At 37.9% G+C, this 19,249-nt stretch overlaps 1 protein-coding gene across 3 annotated transcripts in view; it reads right to left on the bottom strand.

The window, feature by feature from the left end:
* The window catches only part of LOC106131030 (P protein), a 50,218-nt gene that overhangs the window by 14,347 nt on the left and 16,622 nt on the right, over positions 1 to 19,249 (bottom strand). For all 3 annotated transcript variants that reach the window (XM_060952942.1, XM_060952944.1, XM_060952943.1), the window contains exons 2-10: positions 7,560 to 7,772; positions 6,648 to 6,771; positions 6,045 to 6,108; positions 5,506 to 5,641; positions 4,476 to 4,624; positions 3,249 to 3,408; positions 2,268 to 2,416; positions 1,532 to 1,735; positions 945 to 1,060 (exon numbers count right to left, since the gene is read on the bottom strand). In XM_060952942.1, coding sequence (XP_060808925.1) covers positions 945 to 1,060; positions 1,532 to 1,735; positions 2,268 to 2,416; positions 3,249 to 3,408; positions 4,476 to 4,624; positions 5,506 to 5,641; positions 6,045 to 6,108; positions 6,648 to 6,771; positions 7,560 to 7,728 — 1,271 coding nt within the window. In that variant the 5' untranslated portion in view covers positions 7,729 to 7,772. The remainder of the gene's footprint in view (positions 1 to 944; positions 1,061 to 1,531; positions 1,736 to 2,267; positions 2,417 to 3,248; positions 3,409 to 4,475; positions 4,625 to 5,505; positions 5,642 to 6,044; positions 6,109 to 6,647; positions 6,772 to 7,559; positions 7,773 to 19,249) is intronic.

Genomic DNA, 19,249 nt, shown 5'->3' with positions numbered 1-19,249 from the left:
CAATATACATCACAATTATAGCAAGACAGTGAGCGTTAAACGTTATATGTTAGAATTAATATCAAAATATAATGTACTAGAGGCCGCCCGCGACTTCGTCCGCATGGAAACCCTATCAATCCCGCGGCAACTCCGGGATAAAAAGTAGCCTATGTGTTATTCTGGGTCTTCAGCTACCTACATATCAAATTTCATGGTAATCGGTTCAGTAGTTTTTGCGTGAAAGAGTAACAAACATCCATACATCCATACAAACTTTCGCCTTTATAATAGTAGTAGGATTTAATGTACTACTAGCGCCCTCTATGTTGTGTCGTTGTAACTGCCTACCTAATGTCAAGAAATAAATTTAGTCTTTCATCAAGCAAAGTACACGTTTTATTAGAATAAATAATTATAAAGCTGAAGAGTTTGTTTGTTTGTTTGAACGCGCTAATCTAAGGAACTACTGGTTCGAATTGAAAAATTATTTTTGTGTTGAATAGACCATGTATCGAGGAAGGCTTTAGGCTATATGACATCACGCTGCAAATATTAGGAGCGAAGAAATAATGGAAAATGTGAAAAAAACGGGGTAAATTATTCATCCTTGAGGGCTTCAATGATGCCTAAAATAACTATTACACGCGGAAGAAGTCGCGGGCACAGCTAGTATTAGAATAAATATCACACAATTATCCAGCTCCAAGGTTTCTTGGGTCCCTTTTCCTGTCAAGAATAGGACCACTCCATCTCTTTCCTATGGATGTCGTAAAAGGCGACTAAGGGATAGGCTTACAAACTTGAGATTCTTTTTTTAGGCGGTGGGCTAGCAATCTGTCACTATTTGAATCTCAATTCTATCATTAAGCCAAACAGCTGAACGTGGCCTATCAGTCTTTTCCAGACTGTTGGCTCTGTCTACCCCGCAAGGGATATAGACGTGACCATATGTATGTATGTACCTTATTGTCACTGGAGTCATGAGTAGAACCGTGGTCACATTGTCCAAGAAAGTTGAGAAGACAGCGGTGAAGAGGCAGAGGCAGTTGATGAGAGGCCAAGTACGCCCGCCGGTCACCTGGAACCAATTAATGAATTTATGATCAAAATTCTATCCTTTGGAGACAAAGAGAAAGACCTGGACCCACAGGTAGCTGGAACTGCTTTATCCAGGGTCGAGGTGCTGAACAGCAGCAGCAGCGTCTCCACGTCCAGCCACGACGTCAGCTCTGGGAGAGACGGCCTGGCCCCGCAGATAGCCAGGACTGCGATACCCAGGGTTTAGAAGACTAGACAAATGAGTCAAAGCACTGACCTCGATTGCTTCTATCCGAAGGTGTAGGCTTCTATACTTGGGATTCTTCTTATAGGCGATGGGCTAGCAACCTGTCACTGTTTGAATCTCAATTCCATAATTACGCCTGAACATAGCCTATCAGTACTTTCAACATTATTGGCTTAAAACCCCCTTTAAGGATTGAGAAGTAATTACATGATATTATATGAAGAGATACCTCAGATCATTCTGAATTTCTTTAAATATTCTGACCTCAAAAGCCAAAACAGCTAAGTAATCAAACAGCCCAGTCTCAGCCATGATGGCCACCAACAGCATCATGCTGAACAGCAGCAGCAGCGTCTCCACGTCCAGCCAGGACACCAGCTCTGGGAGAGACGGCCTGGCCCCGCAGATAGCCAGGACTGCGATACCCAGGGTCGAGGAGAGAAGGGCTGCTATAGTCCTGTTTACTATCTGAAATTAGAGAATTTGTATTCATCCAGTGAGGAAAAAAATTGAAATAGAGTTTAAAATTACATATATAAATCACGCCTCTTGCTCAGAAGGGTAGGCAAAGCCAACAGCCTTGAAAAGACTGATAGGCCACGTTCAGCTGTTAGGCTTGGTGATAGAATTGAGATTCAAACAGTGACAGGTTGCTAGCCCGTCGCCGAAAAGAAGAAGTTTATAAGCCTATCACTTAGTCGTTTTTATGACATCCGTGGAAAAAAGATGGATTCTATTACTTTTTATATGTATTTATATAGTCTAGTCTAGCCTTAAAATTCTACCATCAAAAAAGTTAATTTAAATTTTTTGATGGTATAATATAATGGGGGATTGGCCTGCGTCTTGCATGTTTATCTATATAAGTACCTATTTATTATAAAATATAGTATCGTTGTGTTAGTATCTCGTAACACAAGTCTCGAACTTACTTCGAGGCTAACTCAATCTGTTTAATTTGTCCCGTATACCTATATTTATTTATTTATTTAATTCTAACCTCAAAAATGATGAGCAGGTACAAGGAAATAAGCAGGAATGAAGCGTAGACCAGCCCTTCAGTCTCGCCTATAGGGTTCATCTGGTAGTTCAGGGTGAAAGGAACCGTCACATTGCTAGTTGTGCTGATGCAGAGAGATACTGCTGTGCCTGTTGATAATTATAAATCAATTATAATTAAATATCTACATACATATGGTCACGTCTATATCCCTTGCGGGGTAGACAGAGCCAACAGTATTGAAAAGACCGAATGGCCACGTTCAGCTATTCGGTTTAATGATAGAATTGAGATTCAAATAGTTACAGGTTGCTAGACCGTCGCCTAAAAAAGAATACCAAGTTTGTAAGCCTATGCCTTAGTCGCCTTTTACGACATCCATGGGAAAGAGGTCCTACTCTTTTTTTGTATTGGTGCCGGGAACCACACGGCATCGCATGGTTTATCTATATAAGTACTTATTATAAAATATAGTATCGTTAAGTTAGTATCTCGTTTTAAACTTACTTTGAGGCTTACTCAATCTGTGTAATCTGTCCCGTATACATATATATATCACGACAAGTGATACAAAAATATATATATATGATATATATATATAAATATATATCACGACAAGTGACGTGAGTTTTGTCCTGATATATATGTATATATCAGGACAAAACTCACGAGCGTCGGTGGTGCGAATAAAGGCACAGGTTCGAATCCCACTTTGGCCATGTACCAATGACTGTTATCGAAGTTATGTACATTAGTTTGAATACTAACCGATACTCTTACAGTGAGGGAAAACATCGTGAGGAAACCTGCACATCAGGCAACTGGATTCGTGATTCGTGTGAAAACCTGACTCACACAATCCAGGGTCCATGGTCAAAGGCACACCCCGGGCTCCTCTCCAGAGCGGTGAGGATGCAACCGGGACTGCCCAAAATAACTATCGCGAGCACAGCTAGTAAATAAAAAAAACTTGGTACTTACCATTTTGAGAACTTCCGCTTACATTACTAATACTTCTTAATACTTCAACGTTACTTGTGTTTCTATTTAAATTAATGTATAATGTGTTTGTTTCTGCGATACTTTTGGAAAAATCTAGTTTCTCGTCTGGCTGTAAGTGAACCGACCATGTTGAGGAATTCTGAAAAATAAAATAACATTATCTTTATAAACCAATAATAAGTTCATTTCAATATTTGAGGTGAGGACACATCCGTATATCCATAAGCATATCGCAATTGTGTCCTTTTTAAAAATGTTGTTGTTGTCGAAAATGGCGTCTAAGGGATAGGCTTTGATGCTTGATAAAGCTTGGAATTCCTCTAAGGCGATGTGCTAGCAACCTGTCACTATTTGAATCTCAATTCTATCATTAAGCCAAACATCCGAACGTGGCCTTTCAGTCTTTTCAAGATTGTTGGCCCTGTATACCCCGCGAGGGATTAAGACGTGACTATGTGTATGTATGTAAAGATTGTTGGCGCTGTCTACCCCGCGAGGGATATAGACATAAGTTGTATGTCTATTGTCATACACAGGAGGATTTCTTCGTACATACAATTGAAAGGCCACCTTTCAGTTTTTTTCGAGACTATTGGCTCTGTCTACTCCGTTAGGGTAAAAGACGTGATAATATGATTGTACAGGTAAGTATGACCTTACACGTAAGTACTTAAATGTAGGTATGTTTTCCATACCTCGTATGGCGATAAATATTTATGGCGTGTTTGATAGCATTATACGGCCATTGTTTTGTAACACGTGTATGTGTGTCTGTCTGTGCAATGTTGTCGAATAAACAATTTGATGTGTCCACTTGTGCAACACTTGTTCGGCATTCCCTGTGCGACTTTTACGATGTCTATAGTGGTCATTAAAACCTTATAATCTAGGGCTTAGTAAGGGAAGACATTATTCCTTATTATACAATTCTAGCTGTGCCCGCGACTTCGTCCGGGTGGAATAGTTATTTTGGGCATCATTGAAGCCCTCAAGGTTGGACAATTTACCCCGTTTTTTTTTCACTTTTTCCATTATTAATTGCTCCTTATAGTTGCAGCGTGATGTTATATATGTATAGCCTTACCTTCCCCTTTAAAAAATAAGTAGTTCCCTTGTAATAAATTTCTATATACATACATACATATATACCTATAATCACGACTATATCTCATGCCAAAGTTTGACCACGACTCTCAACGCTCCTACCTGTTCCAAAAGCAATCCATCAATATTAATAGCTCTTCGTAGCCATAACTGCAGAACGTTGGATGTATTATTGTCAGGAATATCTTGAAATGGCCCCGTTAAGGTAATAAGAGTCTGCACCTTTTCTTCTGTCATCGGCAGATTGTATTCTGAAAAGAAATATGCCATCAAAAACATCCTGTAAAAAAACCCAAGTCTCACAGCTCAGTCTTTCTACCGTAAAAAGTTGCGAGATCCATGTAATATCAAGTCTGTTAATCTAAAAATTTAGTCTCTACTTATAGGACCTTCTGTCTTAAGTTATTACATACTAGCGACCCGCCCCGGCTTCGCACGGGTGTAAAATTGGGAAAAAATTATACATAAAAACCTTCCTCTTGAATCACTCTACCTGTTACAAAAAACCGCATCAAAATCCGTTGCGTAATTTTAAAGATTTAAGCACACAGACAAACAGACTAAAATAGCGACTTTGTTTTATACTATGTAGCGAAGTTATTATCAGGCCAATATTAAAATTTTATGTTTTTAACACATAGATCGACTTGGACAAAAAACACAATTGACTATTTATTCGGTTAGTACTCAAACTAATGTAGCTTTGAAAATAGTCATTAAAAAATGGCAACAAGGTGGGAATTCGAACCGGTGCCTTTATGCGCGACAAGCGTTTTAACCGGGAACTTTACCAATTCTGCCCTGGTATAACTAAAATGCCGTTATCTGCCAAATCCTTGTTTTAAGTAAAACGTCAAAAACTGCGGTAAAAATTTAAACTGATGCCATTCGTCAATGAGAACGCCTATTTATGACTTAAATGTACCAAAAAGTCGTATATACAAATCGAAAGAGATTTTTTTTTTCTTATTTTACTGGTAAAAAAGGTGTAAATCCTGATGTCAGATAACGGCATTTTAGTTATAACACGGCAGAATTCGACCACCGACGTTCTTGACAGAGCGAGAGAAAAAGGCGTTCTTATGAGAGACAGGTGAGGAGGTAATCAGGACTAAAGCATCGAGAGACATACCTTTAACTTCTCCAGTCTTAACCGCTGTGTGCAAGACAGTATCTGATTTCTCAGTGTTTAGTATAAGAGCTAGTGTCAGTAATATCCAACCGGAAACCAATACAGATAGCTTGAATATCCTCGCCAATTTTAATATCTGTAACGTGCAAAGTTAGTATTATAATTTAGCTGCCGTGTGGTTTTAGGCAACAAAAGGAAAAAGAATGGGACCACTCCGTCTCTTTCCCATGGATGTCGTAAAAGGCGACTAAGGGATAGGCTTACAAACTTGGGATTCTTTTTATAGGCGATGGGCTAGCAATCTGTCGCTATTTGAATCTCAATTCTATCATTAAGCCAAATAGCTGAACGTTGCCAAAAGACTTTAATGAATGCCGTTTGGTATGAAGTCGTTATTATCTTCGACGAAGTATGCAGGGATCGTGGCAACTGGAAATATGTAGTCTCTGCCTATCCCTTAAGGAAAGACGCGTGATTTAATTCACATTAAGTTTGTATGTACAACAGCCTGACTTAAATCTAGATAAAAAGGTATTTACCTGTATTTTTCTACGAGACTTTTCCTTTTGTTCGTCCACTTCTGCTTCTGCGGGTAGCCTTAACCTGATTTTATAAGCAAATGTAAGTGTGATGTGAAATTTTTAAAAGAATTTGTATATATTTTTTACTCTACTAAAGATGAATGAAATTTAAAAAGGTGGAAATGACAATGGCTAATGTGGTTCTCGACAGTTAAGAACGAAACAAGTACCGCGTTTAAAAAAATGTCGTAAAGCGACTAAGGGAATTAGCACATTTGTCTGAAGTGCTAGATTCATTCAGGTCTAGTTTCAATGTACCTTAATGTTTATAATAAAGAAAACACATGCTGTGTGGTACCCGGCACCAGTAGGAAAAAGAATAGGACCACTCCACCCCTTTCCCATGGATGACGTAGAAGACAAATAAGGGATAGACTTGTAAACTTGGGATTCTTTTGTTAGACGATGGGCTAGCAACGTGTCACTATTTGAATCTCAATTCTATTATTGACCACACAGCTGAACGCGGCCAATCAGTCTTGTTAATACGGCTCTGTTTACCCCGCAAGGGATATAGACGTCGCCATATGTATGTATGTAGTTTAGAAGCAAAGCACTGACCTACTTCCGTTAGTCTTATTGTCATGATTTAACTCTATCTTCTCATCAATGGGTCTCAGGTCCGCTATCTTTTTGTCAAACGTTTCATCATCTGATTCCGACAGATTTTTGATGTCCAATTTGCCTGAAAAAATGTTAAAAAAATTAACTTTTAAGTGTCTAGGTAATTATGTTTTAAACTTTTAATCAAATGATAAGTCCTGATTGTTCTCTTCTCTAAAAAGGAGCCCGGGGTCTGACCATAAGAGATTAAGTCTTCTTAGATAGCATTTTACACGTAACGACAAAGATAAATAGATTCTTACCTAAATATTGTTTTTTTTTTTATTAAAATTTATGTATTTGTTTATAGAATAAGCGAAATTAAAACTAAAACTACTTATAGAAAAAAAGATGATCACAAACTGAAATTAAATTTAATAATTGTACGGTCCATAAATAAAAATACATTTTCAGTTATTTAACATATTAACCATTACTAATCCCTCATAGGGATAAGTCCGCCTTTGTGCATTGTTATTTTTTAATGTCTATTTATGTACTACAAAAAATTTGTTATGTACAATAAAGTATTTACAAACAAACAAACTAATTATAATAATAGATACAATTTAACCGGGTGCCGTGTGGTTCCCGGCACCAATACAAAAAAGAATAGGACCACTCCATCTCTTTCCCATGGATGTCGTAAAAGGCGACTAAGGGATAGGCTTACAAACTTGGGATTCTTTTTTAGGCGATGGGCCAGCAACCGCTGTCACTAGTTGAATCTCAATTCTATCATTAAGCCAAATAGCTGAACGTGGCCATTTGGTCAAGACTATTGGCTCTGTCTATCCCGCAAGGGATATAGACGTGACCATATGTATGTATGTATGTACAATTTAATTAGTTCATCAAAAATAAACATACCATGATGCTGTTCATACAGGTTCTTGAACGGCGCCAAAGACGGGTCATATTTGATCTCGTCTGGAAGGTCTACCCACACCTCCAGAGATCCAGGGGTCAGGTCGCTGCAGGAGACCACAGAATATACACTCTTTCTATCCCCTTTCCTCAATTTTCCGAGGAGGGCCATAGTCGTAACATTAGAATTGATACGGCGAAATTGTCATGTAAAAGCTGTGTTGAAGCACATTTTGATAAATATTGACATTGAATACATAATTGGCTCTGTCTACCACGCAAGGGATATAGACGTTAATGTATGTATAAATAAACGGAATGATTTTAATGATTAATATTTTTTTGACATAGCTTGCCGCTGACTGAAAGAGATTTTTAAAATACCCACATTAATTAAAAAAAAAAAAAACACAACACACACCTTTTTGTGTAGGTAACTGTGAACTTGTCTTTGTCTGTGTTTATGTCTTAAATTCAATTCAAATTTGATCTAAAATATATTTATTTCTTTTTTTTTTCATTTTTCCTATGATTCTTTTTGATCCTTGCGTATTATATTATTTTTCATCAAAGATAAGGAACTTATAAGGAACTACTCGTCCTTATACTATATTATAACAATTTTCTTTATTCATTTAATTTTATTTATAAAGCAACAAAATCTCTAAAATAATACAAATAATATATTCTTCTAAATCCAATAACTGTTTTGTAATTTGTTAGATATATTTATTTTTATGTGCAATAAAGAGTTTACAAACAAACAAGAAAGTGACAACACAGCTTCTCGAGCGAAAAAAAAGCAAAAGTTAGTGTTGCCATGTAAGATACCGCCGAAAATACTAGCCACACCTTAGACTGCCTCTGTGGCGCAGCGGTAGTACGCTTGTCTGTGACACCGGGGGCCCCGGGTACGAATCTCGAATCAGGGCGTAATGAGAAAAGAACTTTTTCTGATTGGCCTGGGTCTTAGATGTTTATTTATAGAAGTATTTATTATAAAATATAGTATCGTTGAGTTAGTATCTCGTAACAGTCTCGAACTTACTTCGAGGCTAACTCAATAAGTGTAATTTGTCCCGTATATATGTATATTTACACCCCCGGCGCCACCCGCGTGAAAAGAACCCTATATACTTCTCTCTACTTCATTTCATGGATATCGGATCAGTGGTTGGACAAACAAACACATTTTCACATTTATAATATGAGTACAGTTTCAATTGATTCGTGTAATCGTTTTGCATCTACATCTCACCGGAAAGAACCAGTTCACAATGTTTGCCAAACATTTGGAACAAACATTTTTCGAAGCCGTAACATATGTAAGTTTTTACATAAATATAAATAATAAATATATACGGGACAAATAAATATATACGGGACAAGTTACACTGATTGAGTTAGCCTCGAAGTAAGTTCGAAACTTGTGTTACGAGATACTAACTCAACGATACTATATTTTATAATAAATACTTATATAGATAAACATCCAAGACCCAGGACAATCAGAAAAAGTTCTTTTCTCATCATGCCTTGACCGGGATTCGAACCCGGGACCTCCGGTGTCACAGACAAGCGTACTACCGCTGAGCCACAGAGGCCGTCGAACGTTTTACATACATACATACATACATAAACTCACGCCTCTTTCCCGGAAGTAAGTAATGTAAGTTTTTACATTTGAAGTAATTCCCACGAAACTACATGCCCGACTAAATAAACAATTACCTACTGATATTTGTACTCCGAAATAGATTAATCAATAATTTTCATATCGACGACTGTAATATTTAAACGCCATTTAAAAGGTAGTTCTCAATTTGATCTGCATGTAGGTATATATGTTTATCCGCGATTATCTCGCGTTTCGTTGAAACGATTTTGATAAGTTTTTAAGGAAAGAGTTTATTACACTTAGTAGAAGGTTTTAACGGACTTCAATAAAGGAGGATATCGATTTGAGGCGGTTCTCTTTCTTTTTTTACAAAAGTTATTGATATTCATATTATTCATACTTCAATGCTGGTCTTCAGTCGGAAGAAATCGAAAGTTTGTATGTCAGGATGACAGTATGGATGTTTGTTACTCTTTCACGCAAAAACTACTGAACCACTGCAACATTTTCATCGGACGTCAATTAAGAAATATAGATCTCTTAAATCCTTTAATTTGGCCATTTTCCATCCTTCGATATTTGCGACTGAACAGAGCCAATGCTCTGTCTACCCCGAGAGGTATACACGTGACCATGTCACGTGACGACTTCTCGGGGTACACGTGACGACCTAACCTTCGAACTTCAAAAAAAACCGAATGTGCAATTGGGAATACGAAAATATGAGAGATTTTAATCTTAAGAGAACCAGTTACGGCCGGTGAACGACCGCACGTAACCGCCGCAAACCGGTTCGAACTAGTTTCACGTTGCGTCACATAGCGTTTTCTACGGCGATCGCGTTGTCGGTCGCGACTTTTTGTAGGTTTTGCGAAATGTCTGGATCTAAATAGGCAGGTATAGTATTAGATTTTTTGGATGAAGAGCCTAAAAAATTATATTTGGTAATTTCTACGAGAATAGTCTTCGACGAAAGCTAGTTTGCAATTCAATATGATTCACAAAACACGAAAGTTTTCAAAAAAATCGTCATTTGGTATCGCCTTAATATAAAATTTAAGTTAAAATATGGTAGGCACTTCCTCTTAAAATAAAGACAGTTAATCTTAGTAAGTGCCGTGTGGTTCCCGGCACCAATACAATAAAGAATAGGGCCACTCCATCTTTTTCCCATGGATGTCGTAAAAGGCGACTAAGGGATAGGCCTATAAAATTGCGATCCTTTTTTTAGGCGATGGTCTAGCAACCTGTCACTATTTGGATCTCAATTCCATCATTAAGCCGAGTAGCTGAACGTGGTCATTTAGTCTTTTCGGGACTATTTGCTCTGTCTACCCCGTAAAAAGGGCTCCACCTCTAAATGTGGCAACTACAGAACGCTAGCACTGATATCACATGCCAGTAAAATGATGCTCCATATCATCAACAGCAGAATTAGACACTTCCTGGACTGGCAAATTCCACAAGAGCAAGCGGGATTTGTTAAGGGCAGGGGCACTCGCGAGCAAATCCTAAACATACGCCAGCTGATCGAAAAAGCCTACGAATTCAACGTACCTATCATCTTGTGCTTCATCGATTACAGCAAAGCCTTCGACTGTGTCGTGTGGTCAGACCTCTGGAATATACTGGGAGAACTGGGAGTGCCTCAACATCTTGTGGCGCTTGTCCGCTCGCTGTACCTAAATAACCAAGGCATCGTCAAAATCGAGGATTGCACATCGGAGCCATTTAGTTTTGCTAAAGGCGTTAGGCAGGGCTGCATCCTGTCTCCGATTCTCTTCAACGTTTACGGAGAATACATCATCAGGCGGGCTTGCGAGGACTGGGATGGCGGAGTCACGGTTGGTGGCACCAGACTGACAAACCTTCGTTACGCAGACGACACCACATTAATAGCTGCAAGTGAAAGCGAAATGGTGGAATTCCTTGCCCGTATTGAGAACACCAGTTTGCAATTAGGTCTCAAAATCAACCACGCCAAAACCAAACTAATGGTGGTAGATCGTGCCGGAAGACTTGAACTGACGAATGCTCTCAACTTAGACATCGTCAATGACTTTGTCTACCTGGGGGCCAACATCAGTGACAGGGGATCCTGTGAGACGGAAATAAGGAGACGAATAGGGATGGCCAAAAATGCCATGTCTCAACTACAAAAGATATGGAAGGACCGAAGCATTTCACGGAAGACAAAAAAGAAACTTGTCCACACTCTGGTCTTCTCCATATTTAGCTACGGCGCCGAGACATGGGTCCTGAAAAAGGCTGATAGAGACCGCATAGATGCCTTCGAAATGTGGTGCTGGAGGAAGATGCTACAGATACCCTGGACTGCCTTCCGTACCAATGCATCTATCCTGCGTGAACTCCAAATCAAAACGAGACTGTCCACCACCTGTCTCCGCAGGATACTGGAATTTTTCGGCCACATTGCACGGAAAGACGGTCACAACATGGAGCAGCTAATGGTGACAGGCAAGGTTGACGGAAAAAGACCTAGAGGTCGCAGCCCTACAAGATGGTCGGATCAAATCCGATCGTCACTAAACACCGATCTCCATAAGGCCCTCCACGACGCAAAGGATCGCAACAGGTGGAAGGAAGACATCAAAGAGAAAGTGATTCGGCGGGGGAGTCACGACCCTCAGCAATGAGGTATACGACGCGAGGAGGAGGACCCCGTAAAGGATATAGACGTGACTATATGTACCTATGTATGTATGTAATCTTAGTAATTTATTAGAGGTATTATGCTATGCATATAGAAACAGTTATCATTAAGAAAACTGTTATCATAATGCTTGCCTGTCTATTCATGCTGTTAGGACTAATAAAATCAAACGTGTTTTAGAGATAAGTTTCATCAAGGATACTGAACAACTTACAAGTGTGTAATAGATTAGTTTTATCAACTTCTGCTTTAAGTATGGTTTCAGTCAGAGTTAAATGGAATTATGTAGTGGATGTAAGAGGCGACTAAAGTATTGTTAGGTTGTGCTAGTTTATGAAACTACATAGGTATATTCATTTATTTCATTAACATTTACATAGAGTCACATCTATATCCCTTGCGGGGTAGACAGAGCCTACAGTCTCGAAAAGACTGCTAGGCCACATTCAGCTGTTTGGCATAATGATAGAATTGAGATTCAAATAGTGAAAGGTTGCTTGCCCAGCGCCTTTAAGAATTCCAAGTTTACAAGCCTATCCCTTAGTCGCCTTTTGCGACATCCATGGAAAAGAGATGGAGTGGTCCTATTCTTTTTTCTATTTGTACCGGGAACCACACGGCATGAAACAGTTACTTATATTATCACAAATGCATACAGCTGAACGTGGCCGATAAATCTTTTCAAGACTATTATTGGCTCCGTCTAGCCCGCCAGGGATATAGACGTGATCATGTATGTATACATATAGGTAACACTCAATGGCAATTGCACGGGTAAATTACACGATTTGTGCAAAAAGAGGTGTGTAGGAAACTGTTAATTAATACATCATGATGCGACGGATATGTATATCTAGATGTTAATATTATATTCAAGGCTAGTTACAATTGGGGGGAAGGGGGGGAGGGACGGTTAGCTGGTCAAATGGATATCTCGCTATCCTGCTATAAAACACACAACCGTTTCGCTACATTTATGTAAATGTAACTAAATCGGATTTTTTAACAAGATATATAATTGTTTATTTTTCCTCCGTGCAGTGCCGTGTGGTTCCCGGCACCAATACAAAAAAGAATAGGACCACTCCATCTCTTTCCCATGGATGTCGTAAAAGGCGACTAAGGGGTAGGCTTACAAACTTGGGATTCATTTTTTAGGCGATGGGCCAGCAACCTGTCACTATTTGAATCTCAATTCTATCATTAAGCCTTTTTCTGAATGTGGCCGATAAGTCTTTTCGGGACTGTTGGATCTGTCTTCCTCGCAAGGGATATAGCCGTGACCATATGTATGTATAAGAGATTTGGGGTAAAAATATTTTTTTTGTATCTATAGGTACTATAATATTATAAAGCTGAATAGTTTGTTTGTTTGAACGCGCTAATCTCAGGAACTTCTGGTTCGAATTGAAAAATTATTTTTGTGTTGAATAGACCATTAATCGAGGAAGGCTTTAGGCTATATTACATTACGCTGCAACTATTAGGAGTGAAAAAATAATGGAAAATGTGAAAAAGCGGGGAAAATTATTGACCCTTGAGGGCTTCAACGATGCCTAATATAACTATTCCACGCGGACGGAGTCGCGGGCGCAGCTAGTGCGCACATATTTTTTTTACGCGATAACTTTCAAACCGATGCTCTGATTTTGATAAAACGTATGTATGACCTATGTCAAAAGAATTTTTCAGTTCGTGGGGCAACAAAATCGGTTAATTACATAAATGTTGTCACGTCTACATCCCTTGCGGGGCAGACAGAGCCAACAGTCTGTAAAAGACTGATCACGACAGAGCCAGACAGGCAAGACAAGCCAAGCTCAACTGTTAGGTTTAATTATAGAATTCACGTTCAGCTGTTATAGTAAGTAAGTAAATGTACCTATGTTACTCTACTTTTATTTATTTTAATAACTTAACGAATATTCGTTAAGTTAACATTCCATTACGAGTAACAGGAACCTTCTTTTTGTGTAGCCTCAATAATTACACTTCGAGCAAATGAGAGAACCTATACTTAGGACCTAATAACTAACTAACTAACTCATATTAATATAGCAACTCATATGTTTACCAATCATTTATCTATTCTAGATAGATAAAAGATAAGTTATCGCTTAAAACTGGCGATAACTGGAATAATCCAGAATTCTACTTTTTATCTGACAGGCATAATATATTGAGAACTCAATAGATTAAGGAATTGAAGTGTTTTTAATAATGAACCCTAAGCCTTAAAGTAGTTATTATCTGTGAACAATGGAGCAATAATACTTATTAATAACGAGTAATAATAATTAAAAAAAATACTTAGCCTTGCAAGTTAAGTTGTTAGGAGTTATAACAGATGTTGTTATAGTGACAGAAATAAATATAAATAAATAAATCAAATAAATATATATATACGGAACAAATTACATAGATTGAGTTGGTCTCGAAATAGGTTCGGGACTTGTGTTACGAGATACTAACTCATCGATACTATATTTTATAATAAATACTTATATAGATAAACATCCAAGACCCAGGCTAATCAGAAAAGTTCGTTTCTCATCATGCCCTGAACGAGATTCGAACCCGGGACCTCCGGTGTTACAGACAAGCTCACTACCGCTGCGCGACAGAGCAAATAGCTTCTGAAATAGTCATTGGTACATGGCCGAGGTGGGATTCGAACCTGTGCCTTTCTGTGCATAAACACACATACATACATACATATGGTCACGTCTATATCCCTTGCGGGGTAGACAGAGCCAACAGGCTTGAAAAGACTGAATGGCCACGTTCAGCTATTTGGCTTAATGATAGAATTGAGATTCAACTAGTGACAGGTTGCTAGCCCATCGCCTAAAAAAGAATACCAAAGTAAGCCTATCCCTTAGTCGCCTTTTACGACATCCATGGGAAAGAGATGGAGTGGTCCTATTCTTTTATGTATTGGTGCCGGGAGCCACACGGCATAAAATTCGCGATTTTAACCGATTCCTGCGGGCAAAAATCATGTGTCTAACAATGAATAGATTCGACTCTTTGGCAATAAAATGTACTTATTATAATGACATGATTAAATGCTTTGGCGGACATACCTATATGAGTGTTAGAAATAGAATGCGAAATTTGGCTGTGACCAGACAAAACATACAACTGTTCATGACATTTAAGCATATATATATCTATATCTATACATATAATAAATCTGTAGAAAGGTCAATTCTGTACATTGAAAATATTGAAAAAATAAATAGCAGGGGGTGTTACTGGATCAATACCAAACACAAAAATGTGATTAAAAAAATTTTTGTCTGTCTGTCTGTATGTTCAGGCATCACGTGAAAACTAACGGTTCGATTTTGATGAAACTTGGTATAATTATACCTTATTATCCTGGGCGTAAAATAGGATACTTTTTATCCCGAAAAAATACGAAGAAAAAAAAAACTTAATTTTCAGTTTATCCATAGACGTTGTTCTGTAGAACCGCGAACACACGTTGCGTTACCCGCAGTGGATTTAGCGCTGTAACCTGTAGCGCCTAAAGTCGGCTTTGGCTTGAACCGTTTGCTGCACAAGCGGGCCGCTACTAATTACTATGAAAAAAATACTACATAGCTACATTAATTCCCATCAAGCTGAAAATGAGTATAATTATTTAAAACACAATCAAAAGCATTATTTCAAAATTCCCCATGATTCCGGTTTAAGGAAAAAAATTTACTCACGGTCAAAGGTAAAAAATGGGTGTATCGCAATTTTCACTAAAACGGTAAGTTTTTCAAATCGGAAAATTACCTCAGACATAAATTGTAGATCATAAAGTTATCTATAAAAAAGGTATCAATAATTTTTTTCAACAAAGCTACCGTTTCTGTGATATAACGATGCAAAAAGTTGCAATCGTCATAATATGCATCCGTTTCCTTGCCACCTCTGAGGTAGTGTACTATTAGCGCGTTTTTTTTTTTACACTTTTATTATTAAACTTGAAAAAGTCTGAAATAGGTTAGAATAAACACGTGTTTTCACTACGCAGTGGCACTCAAGACTAACTTTCGTATTTATTATTAAAAAAAAAAAATAGAATAACCCTAAGTGAAGAAAATCATCTTAGGACAATAATAGAGGTTACAATTATCAAATTCAATGCAATAATCAAATTAAAACTAAAGCTACTTATAAAAAGAAAGAAAAAAGATGACTACAAACTAAAATTTAATTTATAAATTGTACAGTCCTTGCATAGCATCAACATGCGGGAATGTGCCCAGAAGGCTGGCAGCATTGCCAATTCGAATGGCAATGCTGATTCTCTGAGCCAGATAATTTCCAGCCCTCCGGTCAAGATATACCTCAATTAGCTTTTTCGACAATTGTCGGAAAAGCTGATGGGCAGATAGGCCCCCCGGTCCCAGAGTTTCTACCCCAAAAGGTTCAAAAGTATAGATATTACTGATAACTACATACATACATACATAAAATCACGCCTCTTTCCCGGAGGGGTAGGCAGAGACTACCTCTTTCCACTTGCCACGATCCCTGCATACTTCCATTGCTTCATCTACATTCATAACTCTCTTCATGCAAGCTCGGCGGTTTCGGGTACTTTTGACCTGACCCTTTACCAGGACGTCCTTAATTTGATCAAGATATGTTCGTCTAGGTCTTCCCACCCCGACCTTTCCCTCCACACTCTCCATGTATATCTGCTTAGTCAACCTGTTTTCATTCATCCTCTCCACATGACCGCACCATCTCAACATACCCTTTTCTATTCCTGTAACTACATCTTCTTTCACATCACAACATTCCCTTATCACACTGTTCCTTATCCGGTCACTCAATTTCACACCCAACATACTCCTTAACGCTCTCATTTCCACTGCATTTATTCTGCTTTCGTGCTTTTTTTGCCATACCCAACTTTCACTCCCATACATTAATGTCGGGACCAACACGCCCCTGTGCACAGCCAGTCGAGCCTTTTTGGATAGTTTCTGACTGCTCATAAAGGCATGCAAAGCTCCATTCACCATGTTCCCCGCGTTCACTCTCCTTTCAATATCACTATCACACTTGCTATCTGATGTAAACTTTGATCCCGATAACTACATATTTGCGCCTTTTGAGGTTTTTTGCCTCATTTGAAGCAAAACGGCCTTAGATTTAGTAACCTGAAGATGAGACGGCGCAAGTGTGTCGACACAAGTAGCATCCCACACCAAAGGCCGCCCCAATCTCCAGGGTACCAAAGTCATACCATCCGGTCTCTTGGCATCATCCCTAGCCAGACCGTTTGGTTCTAGGAGGATTATATCATTTAGGGCGGCATGGCGCCCTAAACGGCCGGCACTCCTAGGGCATGAGATGCCGTGGTGTCCATAGCCGTCTACTATTATTAAAGACTAACGGTATTTCATGTGTTGAGCATTCTGAGATAAAGCAGCTATACGACCCTAGCCACGTACACAATTAAACAGAGAGACAGATGTTGTCTCAAGGTTTCACTACAGTATAAATGAAGGGACTGGGTTTCATTATACTTATGTATATTTTATATTTTGAATTCAAGTTAAAATTACCGACAGAACAATATTTTTACTTATATTACTGCTACATAGAGTATATACGAGACGTGCTTATGCATATTATGACGCTTGCAACTTTTTGCATCGTAATATCTCAGAAACGGTAGCTTTATTGAAAAAAAATATTGATTCCTTTTTATAGATATCTTTATGATCTACAATCTATGTCTGAGGTAATTTTCCTATAAAACTTACCGTTTTGAAGAAAATCGTGAAAATCCCATTTTCTTACCTTTGACCTTGGGTAATTTTTTTCCTTAAACCGGAATCATGGGGAATTTTGAAATAATGCTTTTGATTGTGTTTTAAACAATTATACTCATTTTCAGCTTGATGGGAATTAATGTAGCTTCATTCCTATTTTTTGGTCTAAATTGACCGGACTGAAAATAAAATGGAGAAATAAACCATCTACGCGAAGACTGACATCCGCGCGGACGGAGTCGCGGGGGAAAGCTAGTATATATATAAATAAAATAGCTGTTCAATTCGCGAACTAAACACAACAAATAAAAACATACACACACACACCTTAAATTATTTACATACATACATATAATCACGTCTATATCCCATGCGGGGTAGACAGAGCCAACAGTCTCGAAAAGAGTGACAGGCCATGTTCAGCTGTATGGCTTTATAATGGAATTGAGATTTGAATAAAGACAGGTTGCTACCCTATCGCCTACGAGAGGAATCCCGAGTTTATAAGCCTATCCCCTAGTCGCCTTTTACGACGTAGTTCTATTTTAAAGTGCCGGAAACCACACGGCACACTCAAATAGTTATTTTGGGCATCATTGAAGCCCCCAATGATGAATAATTTTCCTCGTTTTTTTCACATTTTCCATTATTTCTTCGCTCCCAATATGTAGTTGCAGCTTGATGTTATATAGCCTTCCTCGATAAATGGTCAATTCAACACAAAAATATTTTTTCAATTCGAACCAGTAGTTCCTGAGATTAGCGTGTTCAAACAAACAAACTCTTCAGCTTTATAATATTAGTATAGATATAGATATATTTTTTAAAGATAGTACGTCATTTTAAAATAACTCTAAGATGGTGACTTTAAAATAAAACATACTAGAAGTCAAATCAACAACTCTTTTTTGCAAATAAAAAAAGAAACTATATTGAAATCGCTTCGTTTGTGAGCTATGCCAGAGACAGACATACAAGACATCGACAGAAATACACATCAAATTTATTATACCCCTTTTTAGTCGGGATTTAAAAAAGGTCAAAGCCTGAACAGTAGGTACCTACCTACATTGCGCAGAAGAAATGACAGCTGAGAAATAATATTATGAAACTACCCTCTTTTTTTTTATTTGGAGAGATGTTTAATTTATTGTGATCAACAAGATAAATAATAAAATAATATGAAATGAAATAATATAATGATAAAATATAGGAATAGTGACATTATTTCACTCGAAAACTACAACAGGTTAGTTTTTTTTAAGAAAAAATACGTTATTAGTTAATTATCACTAAAATGACAAATTACTTTTTTTAAGTGATGTGTTTAGTTCATAAATTTATATTTTATATATTATAATATTCTGAGTATCGCATACGTTTATAGTTGTGTGTTAGTGTAGTCGATTAAAATAAAAAAGTTATGTGTTTCATTACTACATCACTATTAAAAAAACAAAAAAAGGTTTTATCAAAAACCGACTAGATATTAGAGTGTACAAAAAGTGTTATGATGTTACTCTTTCACGCAAAAACTACTGAACCGATTTCTATGAAATTTGGTATGTACTTTTTAACCCGGAGTTCCCGCGAGATTGACTCCACGCGTACGAAG

This window comes from Amyelois transitella, chromosome 30 (assembly GCF_032362555.1).
Source record: "Amyelois transitella isolate CPQ chromosome 30, ilAmyTran1.1, whole genome shotgun sequence".
Classification (NCBI taxonomy): Eukaryota; Metazoa; Arthropoda; class Insecta; order Lepidoptera; family Pyralidae; genus Amyelois; species Amyelois transitella.
The sequence above is the reverse complement of the archived record's forward strand: the minus strand, read 5'-3'. Positions and strand labels throughout refer to the sequence as shown.